General features: G+C 36.2%; 1 protein-coding gene across 1 annotated transcript in view; it reads right to left on the reverse strand.

Moving 5' to 3' along the window:
* The window catches only part of LOC145671226 (cationic amino acid transporter 2-like), a 1,570,353-nt gene that overhangs the window by 1,212,524 nt on the left and 336,201 nt on the right, over positions 1-21,628 (reverse strand). Inside the window, exon 3 of the mRNA XM_081740116.1 lies at positions 12,312-12,440. Coding sequence (XP_081596242.1) covers positions 12,312-12,440 — 129 coding nt within the window. The remainder of the gene's footprint in view (positions 1-12,311; positions 12,441-21,628) is intronic.

Genomic DNA, 21,628 nt, shown 5'->3' on the forward strand with positions numbered 1-21,628 from the left:
ATGATAATAATTATATTTATTTGTCATATAATATTCAGGCTGTGTAAAAGAGTTCTTGATATGCCTCACGGGGTCCGTGAAGGTAAGCAGAAATGTAACAAATGGAATTAAAGATAATAAACAGGTTGGGCTAGATAGTACCATTTAAATAACTTTCTTTGATGTCCTCCCCAATTGTATATGCCAGAGACGCCAGTGGTAAACAATGACACTACAAGACAAGTAACTTATAATGAAATCAAAAGAGTATTTTGTGACAAAAATGTTTTGATGCTTGTGATGATATTGTAAGTTGCTTTTTTGATGGAGCTGCTAACTTCAGTGGATGCTATTAAGGAGTTAAAGCATTACTTGAGAAGGATAATCCTGAAATCATTTACACCCAATGCATGGCTTATGCTCTTAATTTCGTTATGACAAATTTGACTGAGTAGATACCTGAAGCTGCAAATTTATTTGAAACCAGTGTCATGTTCTGTCTGAATACTACAAAAGAAAGGATGTTTGTAAGAAAATGATTGGTGCAAGCCACGAGGGACATGACAGACTACGAAAAGTTCAACAAGTTGGTACAACACGATGATGGAGCAGAAACAAGGCACTGAATGCAGTAGTGGACACTAATGAGTTTCGCTACGAAACATGAAATCAAGACGAGGATGACTGTCTATCATCAAGATTTCTTCCTTTTTTATTGTTCCTCAGTGATGATGTACAGAACAGGGGTTTTAATGCGAAATGAAAATTTTAAGCTAAACTTTGCTGAATAAATGGACAGAATTTAACACTGTAATGAGGACTTCTATGTTTCAGGACTTATTTACGGAAACGGAGCCTGTTTCAAAATACCTGCAGTCTCACGGGTTGGACTATCTTACTACCTGGAGATTTCTAGACAATTTGCAGCAGCAGCTTCAGAAGAAAATAGAGGCAAAAGATGTCTGTTTAATGCTTTACGAAAACACAAAAATATTTTGTGTGAAAATAAATCAACAGCTTGCGCAATCTGGTGTAGAGATAGCAATGGAAAAAAACTTTTTGCACAGAAGAATCTTAAAGAAAAAGAAAATGCCAGGAGAGCAGATGAACTGGAAAAGAACTTAAATATAAGTGAAAATGATTTATTCAGAATAAAAAAACTTCAACGAAAATTCTGAATACAGCTGTTACATGTGTCAGTGATAGATTTCAGCAGCCGAAAGAACTCCAAATACTGGAACCTAAGGACTTTTCAGAAATCAAGAAGAATAGTGTATCTGCAAGAGCTTTCAGAGTTCTTCCGAAAAAAAAACTAAATATAAAACAGGAGAAAATATACAAAGAGCTCCAGCAGTTCTCTGTCGTGTATTTCACTGTCACAAAACGTTCTCGTTTTTGATGATTCTGAAGAGAATGATGCCCCTGAATCCGTAGAAGATGATGATAATTATGCATCTGAGCATGCTATGGAATATGGAACATCTTTGGACGGGATTCACGGTAAGAGTGATAATGATGCTGCAAACACCTTGTATAAAAATTGTTTGTCATGTGCAGGGAAAATTTTGCACCAATTTCCGTCAGTCTAGTTGCTTTAATAATTTATACATTGTATACAAACATGCGTTGTCTCTACCATGCACACAAGTGACATGTGGAAGGTGCTTCTCAAAGTTAAAGTTAGAGTAAACAAATCTCAGAGCTAGTTTGTGTGAAGACATTTGGACACATTTTTGCTAATGAATATGGAAAGAGACATGTTAAATTTAGTGTCTGTGAACGAAGTTATTCAGAAACTCCGCGATTTATAAGCTAAACTGCAAAGAATCTTAACTTTTTAAAATTATTAGTTGTTTCGTGGTTCAGCAGTATTTATCATTTTCAGTAAAACTGTCGTGTTCATTCCACAGTCAAAAGTTATTATTAGTTGTTTAGTGTTACAATTTTTAGTAAGCTGCCCTGTTCATTCCATAGTAAAAGTTATTCGCTATTATTTTTTTAGTGTTTCAGCTACTATACAGAGTGTCTCAAAAGTCCCGTGACATACGGTAACTCTCTTATTATCAGAGTTACAACAAAATATAGGCGGGGAAACGGTCTCCAAATATGATGTTTTCAATCTAAAGTGAAAGAATTTTTCAAATCGGACAAGCCGTTTGGGCTGTACACTCTATATGCGCCCAATGTTACATGAAAATGCAACGTTACCATTTACCCGGACCCACAACATAAATGAATGAAGTTACTGTCTATTAAAAACATTATATTTGTAGGCGGTTTCCCCTCTTACATTTTGTTGTAACTCTGATAACAACAGAGTTATCCATGTCAGGGGACTTTTTAGACACCTCGTGTGGCAATGCAATAATAATTATAAAATATTCTCTTGAAAGTTTGTTTCTGGAAATTCTGTGCTTGCTGTGTCATCAAATTTTCAACGACCAATGATAAATTATAGCTTGCAAAAACTATCAAGTAACAACGAATTTACAACTGCACAAAGCGATGGTTCATCACAGATGTTCATTGTACGCAGAAGCGCAACCAGGATTTTATTTCGGGAGGGGCCAAGAATATCCAGTACAGTAGTCTGCAAACGACGTGCTGCACCATTTGATGTGGACAAAATTGAAATTTTGAATTCTCCTCATTACAAGCAATTTAGTTATCCTTATTATTAACATGCTAAAAAACCTTAAAACGAAAATTCCAATTCACAAATTCCGTATTATTAACGGTTACAAGTTTTAAAATTTGCGCTATAATAAATATTTTGAACATCTTTATTTTTGCATAAAATGACGCACTCTTTACTAACATTTATTACTCTAAGAAATTAATGTAGGGGTTTTCACTGGGTATTTCTCCTTTCGTACAGTGCTTTGACTTAATTCAATATTCATTTATGCTTTGATCTATTTTGAAATTTCACCAAAATTTGTCTGCAACGCTGCTGTATAAGATAGATCAGGTTTGCTTCGGAGAGGGCATGGGCCCCCGAGTTCATAGCTCGTTGCGCCACTGATTGTACGTTATTTTAGAAATTGGTTTTATAGTCTGAGCTCCCTCCATAGTAACCGCGGCCTAGGCCCTAATACACCCAGTCCGCCTATGACGGGAGTGCAAGCAAACTTTCATGGAGAACGACTTAAGCGATAGCGATTGTTCCAAAACAATCAACAAGCAAACAAAACTAATATTATCATTCAAATTTCCTATTTGTTATTAATAACCACAGATATATTTCCTTCATTTGCATAAACACTTCAACTTACTAAGGGGACACAATCCTCTTTTGCATGATTGATCTCCACTCTTGCTTTGATCTCAAGCTTTTTACACGTGGAACCGTATTTACCGGGCCCTTTGGACGCGGGGTCTTTCTGACTTGTGCCTTTTTGACGCAGGGCCCTTTTGACTCGCACCCAGTTGACGCCTGGCCGTTTTGACCCGTGCCCTATTGTAATTGTGTTCCCTTTGATCAGGGCCCGTTTGACGAAGTTTCTTGTTGACTCTGGCCCTTTTGTCGCAGAACCCTTTCGACCCGGACCCTTTTGACGCAGCGTCCTTATAACTCGGCTCCTTTTGTTGCAGATCCTTTTTCACCCGGGCCCTTTTAACGCAGAGCCATTTTGTCGCGGAGACCTTTTTACTTAGGCCCTTTCGACGCGGGGCTGTTTTGACTCGGGCATTTTGTAGCGTTCCCCCTTTTGACTCGGATCCGTTTGACGCAGGGCCCTTTTGACTTGGATCCTTTTGTCGTGGTACTCTTTTGACCCAGGCCCTTTTCATGAGGAGCGTTTTGATTCGGCCCCTTTTGACTCGGGTCCTTTTGTAGCGTAGACCTTTTGACCCAGGCCCTTTTGATAGGGGGCCATTTGACTCGGGTCCTTTTGTAGCGGGGCTTTTTTTCACTCGGGCCCGTTCGACGCAGAGCCCTTGCGACTCGATCCCCTTTGTACTGGGAACCTTTGGCTCGGGCCCTATTGATGAGGGGTGTTTTGATTTGGGTCCGTTCGACGCGGGGCATTCGGACTCGGGTCATTTTGTCGTGGGACTCTTTCAACACGGGCTCTTTAAATGAAGAGCGTTTTGATTCGGGTCTTTTTGACTCAAACCCTTTTATTGCGGAGAGGTTTTGACCCGGGCAATTTTGAGTAGGGCCATTTTGACTCGGGCCCTCTTGTAGCGCGGCACCTTTTGACACGGGTTCATTTCAGGCAGGTCTCTTTTGACTCGGGCTATTTTGTCGTGTGACCCTTTTGACGCGGCCCTTTTGATTCTTGCCCTTTTGACTCCTACCCTTTTCTTGCGGAGATGTTTGACCCAAGCCCTTTTTTCGCGGGTCCCTTTTGACTCGTGTCCTTTGTAGAGGGGCCACTTTTGACTTCTGCTCTTTTCTTGTGGAGATCTTTTGACCCGGGCCCATTTGACGTGGGAAAGTTTTGACTAGGGCTCTTTTGTAGCGGGACTCTTTTGATCCTGGCCATTTTCATGAGGGGCGTTTCGTTTCGGCCCTTTTTGTCTCGGACCCTTTTGTTGCGGAGACCTTTTGAACCGGGCCCGTTTGACGCAGGTCGCTTGGGACTCAAGCCCTTTTGTCGTGGGACCCTTTTGACTCGGGTCCTTTTAATGAAAGGCGTTTTGACTCGTGCCCATTTTTGCGGAGACCTTTTGAACCGGGCCCTTTTGACGCCGAGCCGTTTGATTCGGGCCATTTTGCAGCGATGCCCCTTTTTGACCCGGGGCCTTTTGACTCGGGTTATTTTGTCGTGGGTCTCTTTTGACCCGGGCTCTTTTTATGAGGGCCGTTTTGATTCGGCCCCTTTTGACTCGGGCCCTTTTGTTGCGGAGGCCTTTTATCCCGGGCCGTTTGACTCGGGTTCTTTTGTAGCAGGGCTCTTTTTCAGCCAGCTCGTTTGAAGCAAGTCCCTTTTTACTCGGGGCCTTTTGTCATGGACCCTTTTGATGAGAGTCGTTTTGATTCGGGCAATTTTGACTCCTGCCCTTTTGTTGCGGAAACCTTTTGACTCGAGCACTTTTGTTGCGTGATCATTGTGGTCTGGCTCTTTTGTAACATGGTCCATTTTGACTCGGGCCCTTTTGACTTGGGCCCTTTTGTTGCGGAGACGTTTCGACCTGGGTCCTTTTCACATGGGCCATTTTGACTTGGGCCCCTTTGTAGCGGGGTCTCTTTCAACCCGGGTCCGTTTGAAGCAGGGCCGTTTTGACTCGGGTCCTTTTGTTGCGGGCCATATTGACTCTGGCCTTTCGGTCTTTTCCCTTTTGTCAGGCCCTTTTGACATGGAACCGTATATATAACGCAGCAGCTGAAATACCTGGGGCAGGGGGTCTGGGGGAGTATGAGTAAATCGAAGGTAGATCGATCCAGGGCGTAGTAAAATTAATCACATCACTGTTCATATCAATTTATTTTTTCTTTCGACATATCTGGAGATCAGTGTTCTGACTAATAGCCTACAGCGGCGAAAGACGATATACGTTATCAGTGTTATGACTGTTAACGTAATATATATAGGGAATAAAACGAAAAACTCTATATCGGTCTCCCCCCCCCCCCGTTAGAAAAAATCCTGCGGGCGTTAGTGATTATGATGTTGCTTAGTTACTGTATTATATTATTCTATACACGGAATAAATACTGATGTGTTTTATATAATAATAAGAACCTGATCTACATTTATTACGGCCCTTGCTTTACGACAACGAAACATATTCATGTTCAGCGTAATCAGTTTCCATTCACAAATAATTACAGGGAGGCGAATGAAATAATTCAAGCCCGAACATGTCGTAGTAAATTCCTGAAGAGTGAAAAGCGCTAGTAGCAGTTGTTAGCAGTTTTTAACTTAACATATAAGACAATAATTTGAAAAACTGAGAATACAAATCTTTTCAGAGATGACAGTGCACTGATGCTTTAAATCTATGCCCTTACTCCCTATACCTACGTTATTTCCCTAGTCAAAATAAAAACACTTCAAAATTAATCAAAATTTCTTATGCAACCATCCCTTCCTTAGAGTACTGCGGTGTCACATACCCGTCACGGCGATGTAAAGGCACTTTTGGCGACGAGGATACATAGATTTAAGGAATGCAAGGATTCCAATACATTCTTAGGTATAGAAATAGACAAAGTTAATGAAGGTTTTGAATTATCACACAAGCTTTATATTGAAAAGATACTAAGGAAATTTGAGCTACAAGACTGTAATCCAATAAAAATTCCAGGTGATTGTCGTCAAGGTCTAGACCAATATGAGAATTCAAAAAGATAAATAAAACAATGTGTATGGAAATGCTAGGATCTCTAATGTATTTCTCTGTAGCAACGAGACCAGATATTTCGTTTTTTCTAAACTGTTTATCCCGTTATAATAATGATCCTAGAGAATTGCGTTTATCCGCAGTAAGAAGGGTATTCAGATACTTAAAGGGAACTCAGAATTATTCACTGAAACTTTACAAAGAAAACGGAAAATTAATAATTTGTACATATTACATAACAAAAGGTGCTAAATCGTATTCTGGATATTTCGTTATAGGGAATTCTATTGTAGCATGGAACAGCAAACAACAATATGTTGTAACATTGTCTACTTGCGAATCAGAAATTATAGTCATATGTGAAGGTTTGTGAATTAAAATGGATAAACAACGTATTATTTGAGTTAGAAATGGCAAAATGTATAGATAAATCTATGACAGTAGAAACTGATTGCAAATCTACTATAGATTGGATAAAAATGGAACAGAAGTAAAGGGCAGAACAAAATATACAAATAGGAAATATTATTTTGTAAAAGATTAGTATTTCATGTGAAATGAGAAAAGCTTATAGCAGATATGTTAACTAAAAGAGTGACAAAAGAAAAAATCGAAAAACTGTATGAAAAGACATGTTTTGTAAAAAGAAAATGTGTAAAATGTATTTGGCTAGTGCAATGACGCAGAAGGAGGAATTGTAGGTTAACAACATTGCGTCACTGCTTATAGTGAGCATTCTGTGTGTAACTGAGAAACTAGAAAGTAGAAGAAAAGTGTACGCACCTACAATTATATATTTAAAAATATAATTAATGGTGCATTTATGTGTAATTATATGTATTTCACATCCTCACAGATCCAATCTCCGAACAGTTCTGCTTCTCCCTTTAAGTATTATCGTCATAATTTACTTTAGCTAAGATTGATGACACTTTCATTTTAATTTTTCGTTTCACAAAGATAATTTCCTCTATCATTCCCGATTGTCGCACTATATGAATTCTTCTTGTTTGTTTTTTCTGCTTCTTCATAATCCAAGCTTGAATTCCTAAAATATAAACAATACTTCTATACCAAATATTTGATACGAAGAGGGCTTGTATGTCTACTTAACATACCACAATGTAAACTATTGGAATACTGTATCTGTAACAGTTCGATTACACTTTCATTTCTTCAACGTCAATACTTGACCCTTGTTTCTCAACCAGAATTGTATCCTTTTCTTAGGAATTTTATCTTATATCCTTTTAACTCATATCACATTGATTTGCGTTAGTACTTTTAAGTCTAAACAATTTATGTATTAATAAGTCTTGTGCAGATATCAATAAAGTGAGTATGTATCCTGAATGTTCTTTCGTCAACAACTTCCGAAAAAATTGGCTAGTTTTAAAATCTACAAGGAATTACTTTCTCTACAAATCGAAGAATTCGGAATTAAAATTAAACGTTTTAGTCCGAAGTTGTTTACAAAAGAATATATAGAATGTTTACTTATATACATTTATGTTGATAATTGTAGAAAGTACGGTTTCTATTGAAAGGCAAGAATTATTTTAATAATCTAGGATAGCAGAGTGTCGAAACCTTCAGTCGACGACAAAAGAACAATACAATTAGGGATGGCCAATTCCGGAATTTTTACTTTCCGGAATCCGGAAAGTAAAATCGGAAAATTCCGGATTTCGGAAAAATTCCGGATTTCGGAAAAATTCCGGAATTCGGAAAAATTCCGGATTTCGGAAAAATTCCGGATTTCGGAAAAAATCCGGAATTCGGAAAAATTCCGGATTTCGGAAAAATTCCGGAATTCAGAAAAATTCCGGATTTCGGAAAAATTCCGGAATTCGGAAAAATTCCGGAATTTGAAAAAAAATCCGGATTTCGGAAAAATTCCGGAATTCGGAAAAATTCCGGAATTCGGAAAAAATCCGAAATTCGGAAAAATTCCGGAATTCGGAAAAAATCCGAAATTCGGAAAAATTCCGGAATTCGGAAAAAATATTTTTTTCTTTTTGTAATCCTAAGAATTTTGTTCAAATGCAAACGAACAAATTTCCTTTTTGTAATCCTAAGAATGTATGATGCAAGTTAAGCTGAAACTTACATCCTAAAGTATACACTACTCAATCTTCCCATGGTTAATGAGATGTAGTCCAAAAGTACGATGTACTCCTAATATTTAATTTTTGTTTTACTATGATATTGTCCAGAGGTAAGACATATATCACACTGAGATAAACAACTTGACATAATGATATCATATGTAGTTCTCCAGAAAACCGTGAGAAACGAATTTTTATGAAGTTAAAATATGCGTCGCTTGTTGCCAGTGTGATGCAATTGATAACTTTTATGCTGGAATAGTCTTATTATTATTATTATTATTATTATTATTATTATTATTATTATTATTATTATTATTATTATTATTATTATCAATCGTTGATGTACTGTAAAAGAAAAATATGAACCGTTAAGTGGTAGATTTTATCTGTTGTTTTTTGATATCTTCTAACAGTGATAACAAACTGCTTGTAAATACTGTACGCAATGATTATCAAGGACAATGGCATATTAATGTAAGGACTACTCTGCAGACTAGCAATAAATAACAGATAAACAATAGTTGCAAAAATAAAAAGTAACTAACTTGGGCACGTCAGGGGACATCCACATTGCGCATTATGTTCGCGTGGTGTTATCATGTTCATTTGGCTAATTTTAATAAGGTGAGCCTGATGTATAAAGTTGTTAAAGTCATATTATTACTCCAAGGGCCGTACGATGGAGGTATTAACGTTAATATTAATGGCACTAATGAGCACTTACTTACTCTAATGGTTAACCTTATTTTTGAGATGATTCTTAGAAGTGGGCGTGTTGGCATGCAGTTAGAAGACCTATATCCATGATTTAAAAAGCACACTTTATCTGTGGAGTACTAACAATTTGCGTCACTATCGAACACTAACGTAGCACTAGCGACGTTTAAAGTCGAAATTGGGTCTGACATAAGTGGCTTGTCAACTTCACGGACATTATATTTTCCTTGAATGCGAGAATTTTGCGCCCGGGAAATTTGCGCCCTACCACAAAAATAGGGAAAAATGCGCCCGCAATATATTTGCTCTGGGATGTTTGCGTCCTACCCCAAAAAGAGGGGGAAATGCGCCGGCTATATATTTGCACTGGGATGTTTGCGCCCTACAATTCAACTTATTTCTGTATTGTGAAAAGTAACTTCCACTCACACTTGAATTAGGCTTGTCTCTCATCGTCTCAGTGAATTACTCCATTTATAATATTCCGAACAAATCAAAAAAATACAATTTTAGTTCACTAAAGGGCAATCCATACAAATACAATTTTTCATTATACTACAAAATTTACAATAAAAGTATAAATGACTGATATATAATTATTTATTAATATAATCAAAGAGTATAATTTAATCTACAAAAGGCTGTTTGGCTCTACCCAGATATTTCTGTTCACAATTCTTGCGAGTTGTTTGGCTTTTCAGGACACAAAATATAGAAAAGAAAATGTAAAGTGAATGTAAAATCAGTTCAGTAATATTATCAAGAAAATTATGTACAATGTGTTTACTTGCTGGAATTACACTTCAAACACACAATTGCGTTCAGTCGTTCTTTCAGAAAAAATGTTCCGGGGGGCACACTTAGTATTCCGGAGGGGGGTCAGTGCTGGTACTATTCTATTTATTATTATATTATAAACGTATTATTTTGGTCTCTGAGGGGGCACTCTGAGACCTCTGGGGAGGCCAGGGTTCCCCCAAAATCATCTCTGGAAGAAGCAGTGATTGCGTTGATCCGTTGTGTTATTTTGGCTTATATTGAAGTTTATTCTCCCCTTATATAGCCACAATGAAAATAAATCACAAATGGCATGGCTGTGGGGGGGGGAGGATTGTTTATGCTGTAATGTCAGCCCCTCCGAGCAAATGCGTAAGCTCGAATAGGTTCTTTTATTTCGCAGGGCTCAAACTTCCCGGTGGAGGTACATCGCAGGCGCAATTTTCCCTGTTCTTGAGGTAGGGCGCAAATTTCCCAGGCGCAAAATTCTTGACACCGTTCGAATGACCTCGGAAGACTATATCTTTTTCAATACTTTTTTATATTCTTTTGCTCGAGATTTCTTCATAGCTTCTTATTAAAATACTTACTAACATATCCTCATTTTATTGTCCTAACCAATCAATATGGGCATGTTGTCAGTAAATATTTAGATTGATCGAGCCCCTGGTGTGTAACCACAGTATTTCATATCATCCCCTCATTAGAAATCTTCTCTAAACGAACCAATATATGTTGTCAATAAAATATTTTGGAATGATTGAGCCCCAGGTAATTAACCACAGTATTTCGTGACAGACCCCCCTTCGTATTACCATATTCTAGCTACGTGCCTGACTCAGCTAATTCTCTACATTCTTTACCAAGCACGCATTTTCTAAAGCGGAAAGTGTTCTGTAAATACCTAACATAAGCTCATTATTTTCAGCAGATGCACAAATTGGGTAACATTCTATCTACATGAATGTTATATATGTCGATTACTGGAAACCGCTTCTCGCTATCTATTACCATATTTACTATATAATGATTAACGTTAAAACAGGAAATGGTTGATTTGTACCGCTTCCGGTTTGAATATTACATTCTTCAGGGAACTCGATTCTTAACTATTGACTCTGTACATCGTGGGCAAAATTGATGGTAATCCATCAGATAGTTCTTGAGACTGTTTGTTTCACTGACGGACAGAATGAATATATGGCTATAGAGTTTCGATAAACTAAATTCTTTAATGAGTGATGATGGAACAAATACAAGAAAGGGAACCAAGAGTACCACCGGGAAAATTTTCGAACACAAAATTAGCCATCCAAAACCCACATGTCCTGGGTTAGAATACCATAGATGAAAACTCTACCACTGAGTCATCAATCACCCGCTTATTAGTTTTATTAATTATTATATTAATATAAATTAATGAATGTCTACTTATGTTAATTATTGAACAGTTACATTGTATACTTCGTAAAGTGAAAAATTATAAATTTGTATTTACTGTACATAGGTATGTTGACAATAAGCGAATGTTATTACAATATTTGTTGATATTTCTTTTCCTTCACTGCCTTTCGTCTGGTTAAAAAGTAGTTTGCAGTGCTTTGGAGCAGCTGCAGGTGGGAACGCGATAATGTTTCAGACATACCGGCGACTTTTTTGTGTGTGAAAATAAGACCTTCCTCATAAAGCAGTAAATAACTGCAGCAGCAATTGTCTACGTAAGTGATAAAGACATATCCAACTACAAGAAACTAATACAGTATATATATTCATTATTGTGTTTTTCTTTTAACAGCTACTAGCTAGGGATGGCCAATTCCAGAATTTTTATCCAGTAAAATTGGAAAAATTCCGGATTTTTTCCGAATGTCGGAATTTTTCCAAAATCCGGATATTTTCCGAAATCCGGAATTTTTCCGAAATCCGGATTTTTTCCGAAATCCGGAATTTTTCCGAAATCCGGAATTTTTCCGAAATCCGGAATTTTTCTGAATTCCGGAATTTTTCCGAAATCCGGAATTTTTCCGAAATCCGGAATTTTTCCGAATTCCGGAATTTTTCCGAAATCCGGAATTTTTCCGAAATCCGGAATTTTTCTGAATTCCGGAATTTTTCCGAAATCCGGAATTTTTCCGAAATCCGGAATTTTTCCGAATTCCGGATTTTTTCTGAATTCCGGAATTTTTCCGAATTCCGGAATTTTTCTGAATTCCGGAATTTTTCCGAATTCCGGAAAGTAAATTTTCCGATTCCGGAAAACAAAATTTCCGGATTCCGGATTCCGGAAAATTTTGGCCATCCCTAAATACAATCAAATATGGCAATGGTTTAAGAACATTAAAATGGCATATTTAACTATCACCTTACAATCTATTATAAATTATATACAAATACATATAGTTAGGTTGGAAGTTGGAAAATCTAATCTATTTTTACCTATTAAATATTCCAGAAGTAAATTCCATCCTATTATAAACGCAACTAATTCACCAATGCAAACATAACTATAAACATATGCGGAACCAGCCCTTGGGACTCTTGCTGCAAATTCTCCGTAGCATAATCCTATGATAAAGTACAAAAAACAACTATTAGTATTATTAGATAATTTAGAAACCCTAGCAAGGAACAAAATATGCCTAAGACAATTACAAAGCAGCTAAACATTGACGCTATATTAAGTGGTTAAACAAGAGAGGAACAAACCGTCTTTGAAGGCCACATTCTCATATAATTATGGTTTGAAGTCAAAATATAAATCGTTGTGAGTTGGCTTAAAGACATATATATTCCCTGGCAAAGTATTAATGATAACCATACCAACGTGAGACATTCCAACGGGATTCGAATTATCTATGTAAAATTCATAACAACAGAATCTGATATAGTCACAAGGAGAAATACAGTACATCATGAATAGTGTGTGTCGCAAAAAGAAAAAAAGAAAAGAGAAAAGAAAAAGAAAGAAAAAAAGAAAAGTTGCACTTGAGAATGGCTTCTTGTACAAGTTGAGGGAAAACATGAATTTTTGATCTTAAATATATTACGTAGAAGAATTAATGGTAAAGATTTACGGTTGGCAATAGCATACATGATACGTAAAAGTCTCCTGTAATCTGCTGGTTCTCTACGTTAAACTGTTATGTTCAAGACCAAGTAGGCTAATAGAATCCACCATGCAGTAAACGTAGGGTCATCTGTGCGATACGTACGTACCCACGTTTGTAGAGAAAAGACTGGCATCTGAAGAGTACGGATATTGCATGATGTATAAAAGGTACTTACAGCAGGACGCTAAGTGTATGATGCAAATGTTGGCGAAAGCTTGGATTGAACCAGGAACTCTAAGAGCCAGAGGCTCACATTCTATTAGGAACCAACCGTGGCTTACGTTGAGAAAAGTAAAGAAGCTGGTAGTTATAAGCTACTATTCTATATATCGAAAGATAAACTAATAAATGCTGCATATGAAATCTTGATAACGGGAAGAATATAAGTCATGTTTGTTGCATCTGCCACGGAACTGTGTACGGCAGACACTCGACAACAGTTAAAGAGCAAATGGTCGCCTGTATCAGGAGTAGTCTCTCTCAGCTTGGAGAGTGACCTGTTCTGTTCTGGTTATAACGTGAAGGAGTGAAGTAGAGATAACCGTGTATAGACTATCGTCATCAACGACATTGTACCTAAAAGGTACGTGAATTACGGGTGTTGTCTACGTTTTTCCTCTCCAATCATGCTTTCATGTTCTCCTTCATTTTGTTGGGAGTTTCACTTTTTGTATGTTACAGTAGTACGAATACATTCTCTGTCCAAACGCCCTTTTCACAAATTCACCGTCTGCGCCAACAGCATTTTGGTAACAGCGTTCATATTCCGCAGCTTTATGGTGTGAGGTAGTAGTAGTGGTCTTCGTATATTGAGCCGAGTCAGCAAAAATTTTAGTGACGTCATAGGTCAAAGGTCAATGACCTTGGCCCGGGGTCAATGACCTAGGGGTACATAGGACCACCCCCTCTAAATTTTGGCAGGGGTACCTTGGCCCACCCCCCTAAATTTTGGCAGGGGTGCCTAGGACCACCCCCCTTAAATTTTGGAAATTGCCAAATTTAAAAATTGGGTATGGTAGCCTAGGACCATAGTATGTACCTCTATCAGTATTGGGTGTCTATGTCGTTCCCTTTCATGGGTAAAAAAATGCCAAAAATTCAAATTTCGGGGGTTTTTGACCTAATTTATCCCCTTTGATGAGGTGTTATTACCCTATATAGTTATATGGGCGTATACAGGGGTCCATTACCTTTCATAAGACATGGGTATATTAATGCACCTCTTGAAAAATTTGGGAGGGGTACGTTGGCCCACCCCTTAAATTTTGGAAATTGACCAATTTCAACATTGGGTATTATAGTACCGGACCCTAATATGTATCATGATAAATTTGGGTGGTCCACCTCGTTCCCTTCTAGGGGTACAAAATTGCCAAATATATAAACGTAAGCAATACGTTATACCACGTGTTTGGTTTTTGACCTAATTTATCCCCTTTGATGAGGTGTTATTACCCTATATAGTTATATGGGCGTATACAGGGGTCCATTACCTTTCATAAGACATGGGTATATTAATGCACCCCTTGAAAAATTTGGGAAGGGTACCTTGGCCCACCCCTTAAATTTTGGAAATTGACCAATTTCAACATTGGGTATTATAGTACAGGCCCCTAATATGTATTATAATAAATTTGGGTGGTCCACCTCATTTCCTTCTAGGGGTACAAAATTGCCAAAAATATAAACGTAAGCAATACGTTATACCACGTGTTTGGTTTTTGGCTCAATTTATCCCCTTTGATGAGGTGTTATTACCTTATATGGTTATATGGTCATGTATAGGGGTCCATTCCCTTTCATAAGATATGGGTATATTTGTGCACCCCTTGAAAAATTTGGGAGGGGAACCTTGGCCCACCCCTTAAATTTTGGAAATTGACCAATTTAAACATTTGGTATTATAGTACTACACCCTAACATGTATTATGATAAATTTGGGTGGTCCACCTTGTTCCCTTCTAGGGGTACAAATTTGCCAAAATATAAACGTAAGCAATACGTTGTACCACGTGTTTGGTATTTTGGCCCAATTTATTTCCTTGGATGAAGTCCTATTACCTTATATGGTTATGTATAGGGGTCTATTCCCTATCATAAGACATAGGTACATTTGTGCACCCCGGGAGGGGTACCTTGGCCCACCCCTTAAATTTTGGAAATTGATCATTTTATATATTTGGTATTATAGTACTGGACCCTAACATGTATTATGATAAATTTGGGTGGTCCACCTCGTTTCCTTCTAGGGGTACAAAATTGCCAAAATATAAACGTAAGCAATACGTTATACCATGTGTTTGGTTTTTGGTCGATTTTATCCCCTTTGATGAGGTGTTATTATCCTATTTAGTTATATGGTCATGTATAGGGGTCCATTACCTTTCATAAGACATGGGTATATTTGTGCACTCCTTTAAAAATTTGGGAAGGGTACTTTGGCCCACCTCTTAAATTTTGGAAATTGCCCAATTTAAACATTTGGTATTATAGTACAAGACCCTAATATGTATCATTAGAAATTTGGGTGGTTCACCTCGTTCCCTTTTAGGGTACAAAATTGCCAAAAATATAAACGTAAGCATTACGTTGTACCACGTGTTTGGTTTTTGACCTAATTTATTCCTTTGGATGAGGTCCTATTACCTTATATGGTAATGTATAGGTGTTCATTCCCTATCATAAGACATAGGTACATTGATGCACCCCGGGAGGGGATTCGGTATTATAGTACATGACTCAACATGTATCATGATAAATTTGGGTGGTCCACATCGTTCTCTTTTAGGGGTACAAAATTGCTAAAATATAAACATAAGCAATATGTTGTACCATGTGTTTGGTTTTTGGCCCAATTTCTTCCCTTTGATGAGGTTTTATTACCTTATATGGTCATGTATATAGGTTCATTTCATATCATAAGACATGAGTACATTGATGCATCCTTTAAAAATTTGGGAGGGGTATCTTGGCTCATCCACTCGGTTTTAGAAATTGTTTAATATAAGCATTTGGTATCATAGTACAGGTCTCCAATATGCACCACTATAAATTTGGATGGTCCACATCGTTCCCTTTTCATAGGTAAAGAACTACCAAAAATCAAATTTCGGAGGTTATTGACCCCAATTTAGCATGTTATATGGTTTATTACCTTTATATGTTTATGTTCCCTTTTAAATTTGGGAATTATCAAATAACAAAATTCGGTAAACGTTTTTTAGGGCCCATTGATGTTCCTCTTATGGCCAAATATTCAAAATTTAAATGTTATTGACCGGCTTTATTATTGAATAAGTACAGGATTTATTACTTTTTTCATAAGACACAGGTGTATTTGTGTACCAATCTTAAATTTTGGAAGGGATATATTTCTTATTGTCGTATCAATAATTGGTAATTGGATAGTATCTCATTCATTGGTTAAATCATTATGATCACGTGATCGGTTATTGACCTATGATGGGATTAGGAGTTCAGGACATTGGTACATTGAAACTTTGTAGGATAATTTGATAATGCGTCATTGGTTTTGATTATTCCCGCCAAATATAAACGTAAGCAAGACGTTGTACCACGTGATTGTCCTTGATGAGGTAGTGTACAGGGATTCATTTCCTTTGTTGTGGTACTTCTTAAGTTTGAGTACACACACACTTCTAGAAAACAGTTGGTTCTACTCAGGTAAACAATTGACGGACATTATTGACATTATTGAACATATAATGATATGATTAACTCTAAGACTTAGGTATATCAAGAGAAGTATTCTTTAAATTTGGGAATGGTGATAAACAGAATTTTAACATAAGGTGCGAAATTTGAAACAATACATTGAACTTTAGTCACAGCTCATAGTCTAAGATCATTGGTGGTGATTGATTTGAAATCTGATAGCTAACCTTATTGAATCTTATGACTCATAGACGAAAGGCAATACATGCTACAACACTGGCAAAGTTATTGTTAATGCAATTTGATTGGTTGATCACTATCTGTCGTGCAATCTGATTGGTTGATCACTATCTTTCGTGCAATCTGATTGGTTGATGATTTTCAAATCTTTGCTGTATTCAGTTTTAAGTTTTGTTTAACATTTAAAAATCTTGGTTTCGTTCAACATTTTACACTCACTGATAAATATGATCAAAACCGTTTATTTGTTAATCGAATAGTTAAAAACCGGATAAAGTTTGACGGTTAACCGTGAAACGTAAAATTTTTTTAGTTTGAAATTTTTTTGTTTGAAAATTTTGTTTAAAATTTTTGTTTGAAATTTTTCGTTTCCAAATTTTTTCGTTTGAAATTTTTTGTTTGAAAATTTTTGTTCGAAAATTTTGTTTAAAATTTCTTGTTTGAAATTTTTCGTTTCCAAATTTTTTGTTTGAAATTTTTTGTTTCAAAATTTTTTCGTTTGAAATTTTTTGTTTGAATTTTTTTTCGTTTCAAAATTTTGTTTCAAAGATTTTTTGTTCTAAATTTTTGTTTCAAAGTTTGAGTTGACATTTTTAAAAGTTTGTGCACTCATTAGTAAAGAACCGGAACTGTTTAGAGCAAAAACCTCTGGCAACATGTGGTGCAATAGTACACGTCAGAACATGATAATGCAACGTCATCAGTTTTGCATCATCGTTCGAGTTAGTATTCATGATAACATCATCATGGCTACTTGTCTGCAGTTTCTAAACACACGTGATGTGATGAAATCATTTACCAAGATTACTGATTTACAACAGAATGTACCTTATAGAATCTTAGCTAGCCAAATGATCCCTACAAAGTTTGGATTAAGAATCGTAGTGAAGCTTGAAAATGATAAGAATATAATTTTACCAGCAAGATATTTACCCATGGAAGCATCAAAACAAGAAGAACTGCTGCGTTTCTTAAATACTGGATCTGTATCTTTATGTTACAAAGGATTCTTGGGTCGAAGTCATCAACTTGAATTTAGTACACAGCCAGATTCGTCAGCCATTGTGATGAAATCATGAATCAGCACATTCCAATGACGTCAGCTGTAGTTGTATGAATTTGGTTGGTCGGCATGACGTCAGCAACTGTGATGAAATCATGAATTCAAACGTCAGCACATTCCTTATCAATGACGTTAGCAATAACTATAAACCAGCAAATACAGTGTCATCCCACGAAATCATTTGAGCAAGTGCTTTTCAGGAGGAAAGATGTGTACTTCTAACGATAAAGAGTTCATCTTCGCAAGCTATTATCCAATAAATATATTTCAAACAAAACATCTGATGATTGGTATCAGTGCTAGAACATTTGAACCTGTGATTCGATTGGGCAAAGCAGAACAATTTGGTGTACAACTGACCTGTGAAGAATGGCACGAATCGACCAAATGAACGATTATTTTCATGATGAGCTAAATGTGACCATAGTCAAATCATTAGGCTCAAATCATGAAGTGGTGCTGCGTACAGTCCTCGAAGAGAAGATGGTGTTGTTACGTAAAAAGAGTACATTTCATGTCCCTCGCAACATGGTGTATCTAACACAAACTGAATGGAAAAAATTCATCAGCGTATTTCCGTGTGTTAAACATGCAGTGGAAGTGTGCAACAAAACTAGTATATTCCTGAAAAAGTACTATTTTGAAAAATGTGTTATGCATATTGTACAACATGTATCTAGATATTGTGATGGTTGTCAACATCGTTCGTGGGTGCATACCTGTATTGATAAACAGTTTATTTGTGATCAAATGGACATTGAGTTTCCACCAATTGATATTGCATTAGATCTTAAAAGACTTCAACTGGAATTAAAATTATATGCTAAAGACAAACTAGTGCAAGAAGTTCAAAATACATTGTATCGACAATATCCAGAACCACTATCTGGTATGGATGTATGTGGAGTGTAATAAAATGATCCATTTCAATGAATTGTGTTTTTTCATTTCAAGTACAACCCCAGGTTCTGACGTGTACTATTGCACCACATGTTGCCAGAGGTTTTTGCTCTAAACAGTTCCGGTTCTTTACTAATGAGTGCACAAACTTTTAAAAATGTCAACTCAAACTTTGAAACAAAAATTTAGAACAAAAAATCTTTGAAACAAAATTTTGAAACGAAAAAAAATTCAAACAAAAAATTTCAAACGAAAAAATTTTGAAACAAAATTTTCGAACAAAAATTTTCAAACAAAAAATTTCAAATAAAAAATTTTAAACAAAATTTTCGAACAAAAATTTTCAAACAAAAAATTTCAAACGAAAAAATTTGGAAACGAAAAATTTCAAACAAAAATTTTAAACAAAATTTTCAAACAAAAAAATTTCAAACTAAAAAAATTTTACGTTTCACGGTTAACCGTCAAACTTTATCCGGTTTTTAACTATTCGATTAACAAATAAACGGTTTTGATCATATTTATCAGTGAGTGTAAAATGTTGAACGAAACCAAGATTTTTAAATGTTAAACAAAACTTAAAACTGAATACAGCAAAGATTTGAAAATCATCAACCAATCAGATTGCACGAAAGATAGTGATCAACCAATCAGATTGCACGACAGATAGTGATCAACCAATCAAATTGCATTAACAATAACTTTGCCAGTGTTGTAGCATGTATTGCCTTTCGTCTATGAGTCATAAGATTCAATAAGGTTAGCTATCAGATTTCAAATCAATCACCACCAATGATCTTAGACTATGAGCTGTGACTAAAGTTCAATGTATTGTTTCAAATTTCGCACCTTATGTTAAAATTCTGTTTATCACCATTCCCAAATTTAAAGAATACTTCTCTTGATATACCTAAGTCTTAGAGTTAATCATATCATTATATGTTCAATAATGTCAATAATGTCCGTCAATTGTTTACCTGAGTAGAACCAACTGTTTTCTAGAAGTGTGTGTGTACTCAAACTTAAGAAGTACCACAACAAAGGAAATGAATCCCTGTACACTACCTCATCAAGGACAATCACGTGGTACAACGTCTTGCTTACGTTTATATTTGGCGGGAATAATCAAAACCAATGACGCATTATCAAATTATCCTACAAAGTTTCAATGTACCAATGTCCTGAACTCCTAATCCCATCATAGGTCAATAACCGATCACGTGATCATAATGATTTAACCAATGAATGAGATACTATCCAATTACCAATTATTGATACGACAATAAGAAATGTATCCCTTCCAAAATTTAAGATTGGTACACAAATACACCTGTGTCTTATGAAAAAAGTAATAAATCCTGTACTTATTCAATAATAAAGCCGGTCAATAACATTTAAATTTTGAATATTTGGCCATAAGAGGAACATCAATGGGCCCTAAAAAACGTTTACCGAATTTTGTTATTTGATAATTCCCAAATTTAAAAGGGAACATAAACATATAAAGGTAATAAACCATATAACATGCTAAATTGGGGTCAATAACCTCCGAAATTTGATTTTTGGTAGTTCTTTACCTATGAAAAGGGAACGATGTGGACCATCCAAATTTATAGTGGTGCATATTGGAGACCTGTACTATGATACCAAATGCTTATATTAAACAATTTCTAAAACCGAGTGGATGAGCCAAGATACCCCTCCCAAATTTTTAAAGGATGCATCAATGTACTCATGTCTTATGATATGAAATGAACCTATATACATGACCATATAAGGTAATAAAACCTCATCAAAGGGAAGAAATTGGGCCAAAAACCAAACACATGGTACAACATATTGCTTATGTTTATATTTTAGCAATTTTGTACCCCTAAAAGAGAACGATGTGGACCACCCAAATTTATCATGATACATGTTGAGTCATGTACTATAATACCGAATCCCCTCCCGGGGTGCATCAATGTACCTATGTCTTATGATAGGGAATGAACACCTATACATTACCATATAAGGTAATAGGACCTCATCCAAAGGAATAAATTAGGTCAAAAACCAAACACGTGGTACAACGTAATGCTTACGTTTATATTTTTGGCAATTTTGTACCCTAAAAGGGAACGAGGTGAACCACCCAAATTTATCATAATACATATTAGGGTCTTGTACTATAATACCAAATGTTTAAATTGGGCAATTTCCAAAATTTAAGAGGTGGGCCAAAGTACCCTTCCCAAATTTTTAAAGGAGTGCACAAATATACCCATGTCTTATGAAAGGTAATGGACCCCTATACATGACCATATAACTAAATAGGATAATAACACCTCATCAAAGGGGATAAAATCGACCAAAAACCAAACACATGGTATAACGTATTGCTTACGTTTATATTTTGGCAATTTTGTACCCCTAGAAGGAAACGAGGTGGACCACCCAAATTTATCATAATACATGTTAGGGTCCAGTACTATAATACCAAATATATAAAATGATCAATTTCCAAAATTTAAGGGGTGGGCCAAGGTACCCCTCCCGGGGTGCACAAATGTACCTATGTCTTATGATAGGGAATAGACCCCTATACATAACCATATAAGGTAATAGGACTTCATCCAAGGAAATAAATTGGGCCAAAATACCAAACACGTGGTACAACGTATTGCTTACGTTTATATTTTGGCAAATTTGTACCCCTAAAAGGGAACAAGGTGGACCACCCAAATTTATCATAATACATGTTAGGGTGCAGTACTGTAATACCA

Source organism: Thermobia domestica, chromosome 15, assembly GCF_964235325.1.
Source record: "Thermobia domestica chromosome 15, izTheDome1.hap1.1, whole genome shotgun sequence".
NCBI classification, from domain to species: domain Eukaryota; kingdom Metazoa; phylum Arthropoda; class Insecta; order Zygentoma; family Lepismatidae; genus Thermobia; species Thermobia domestica.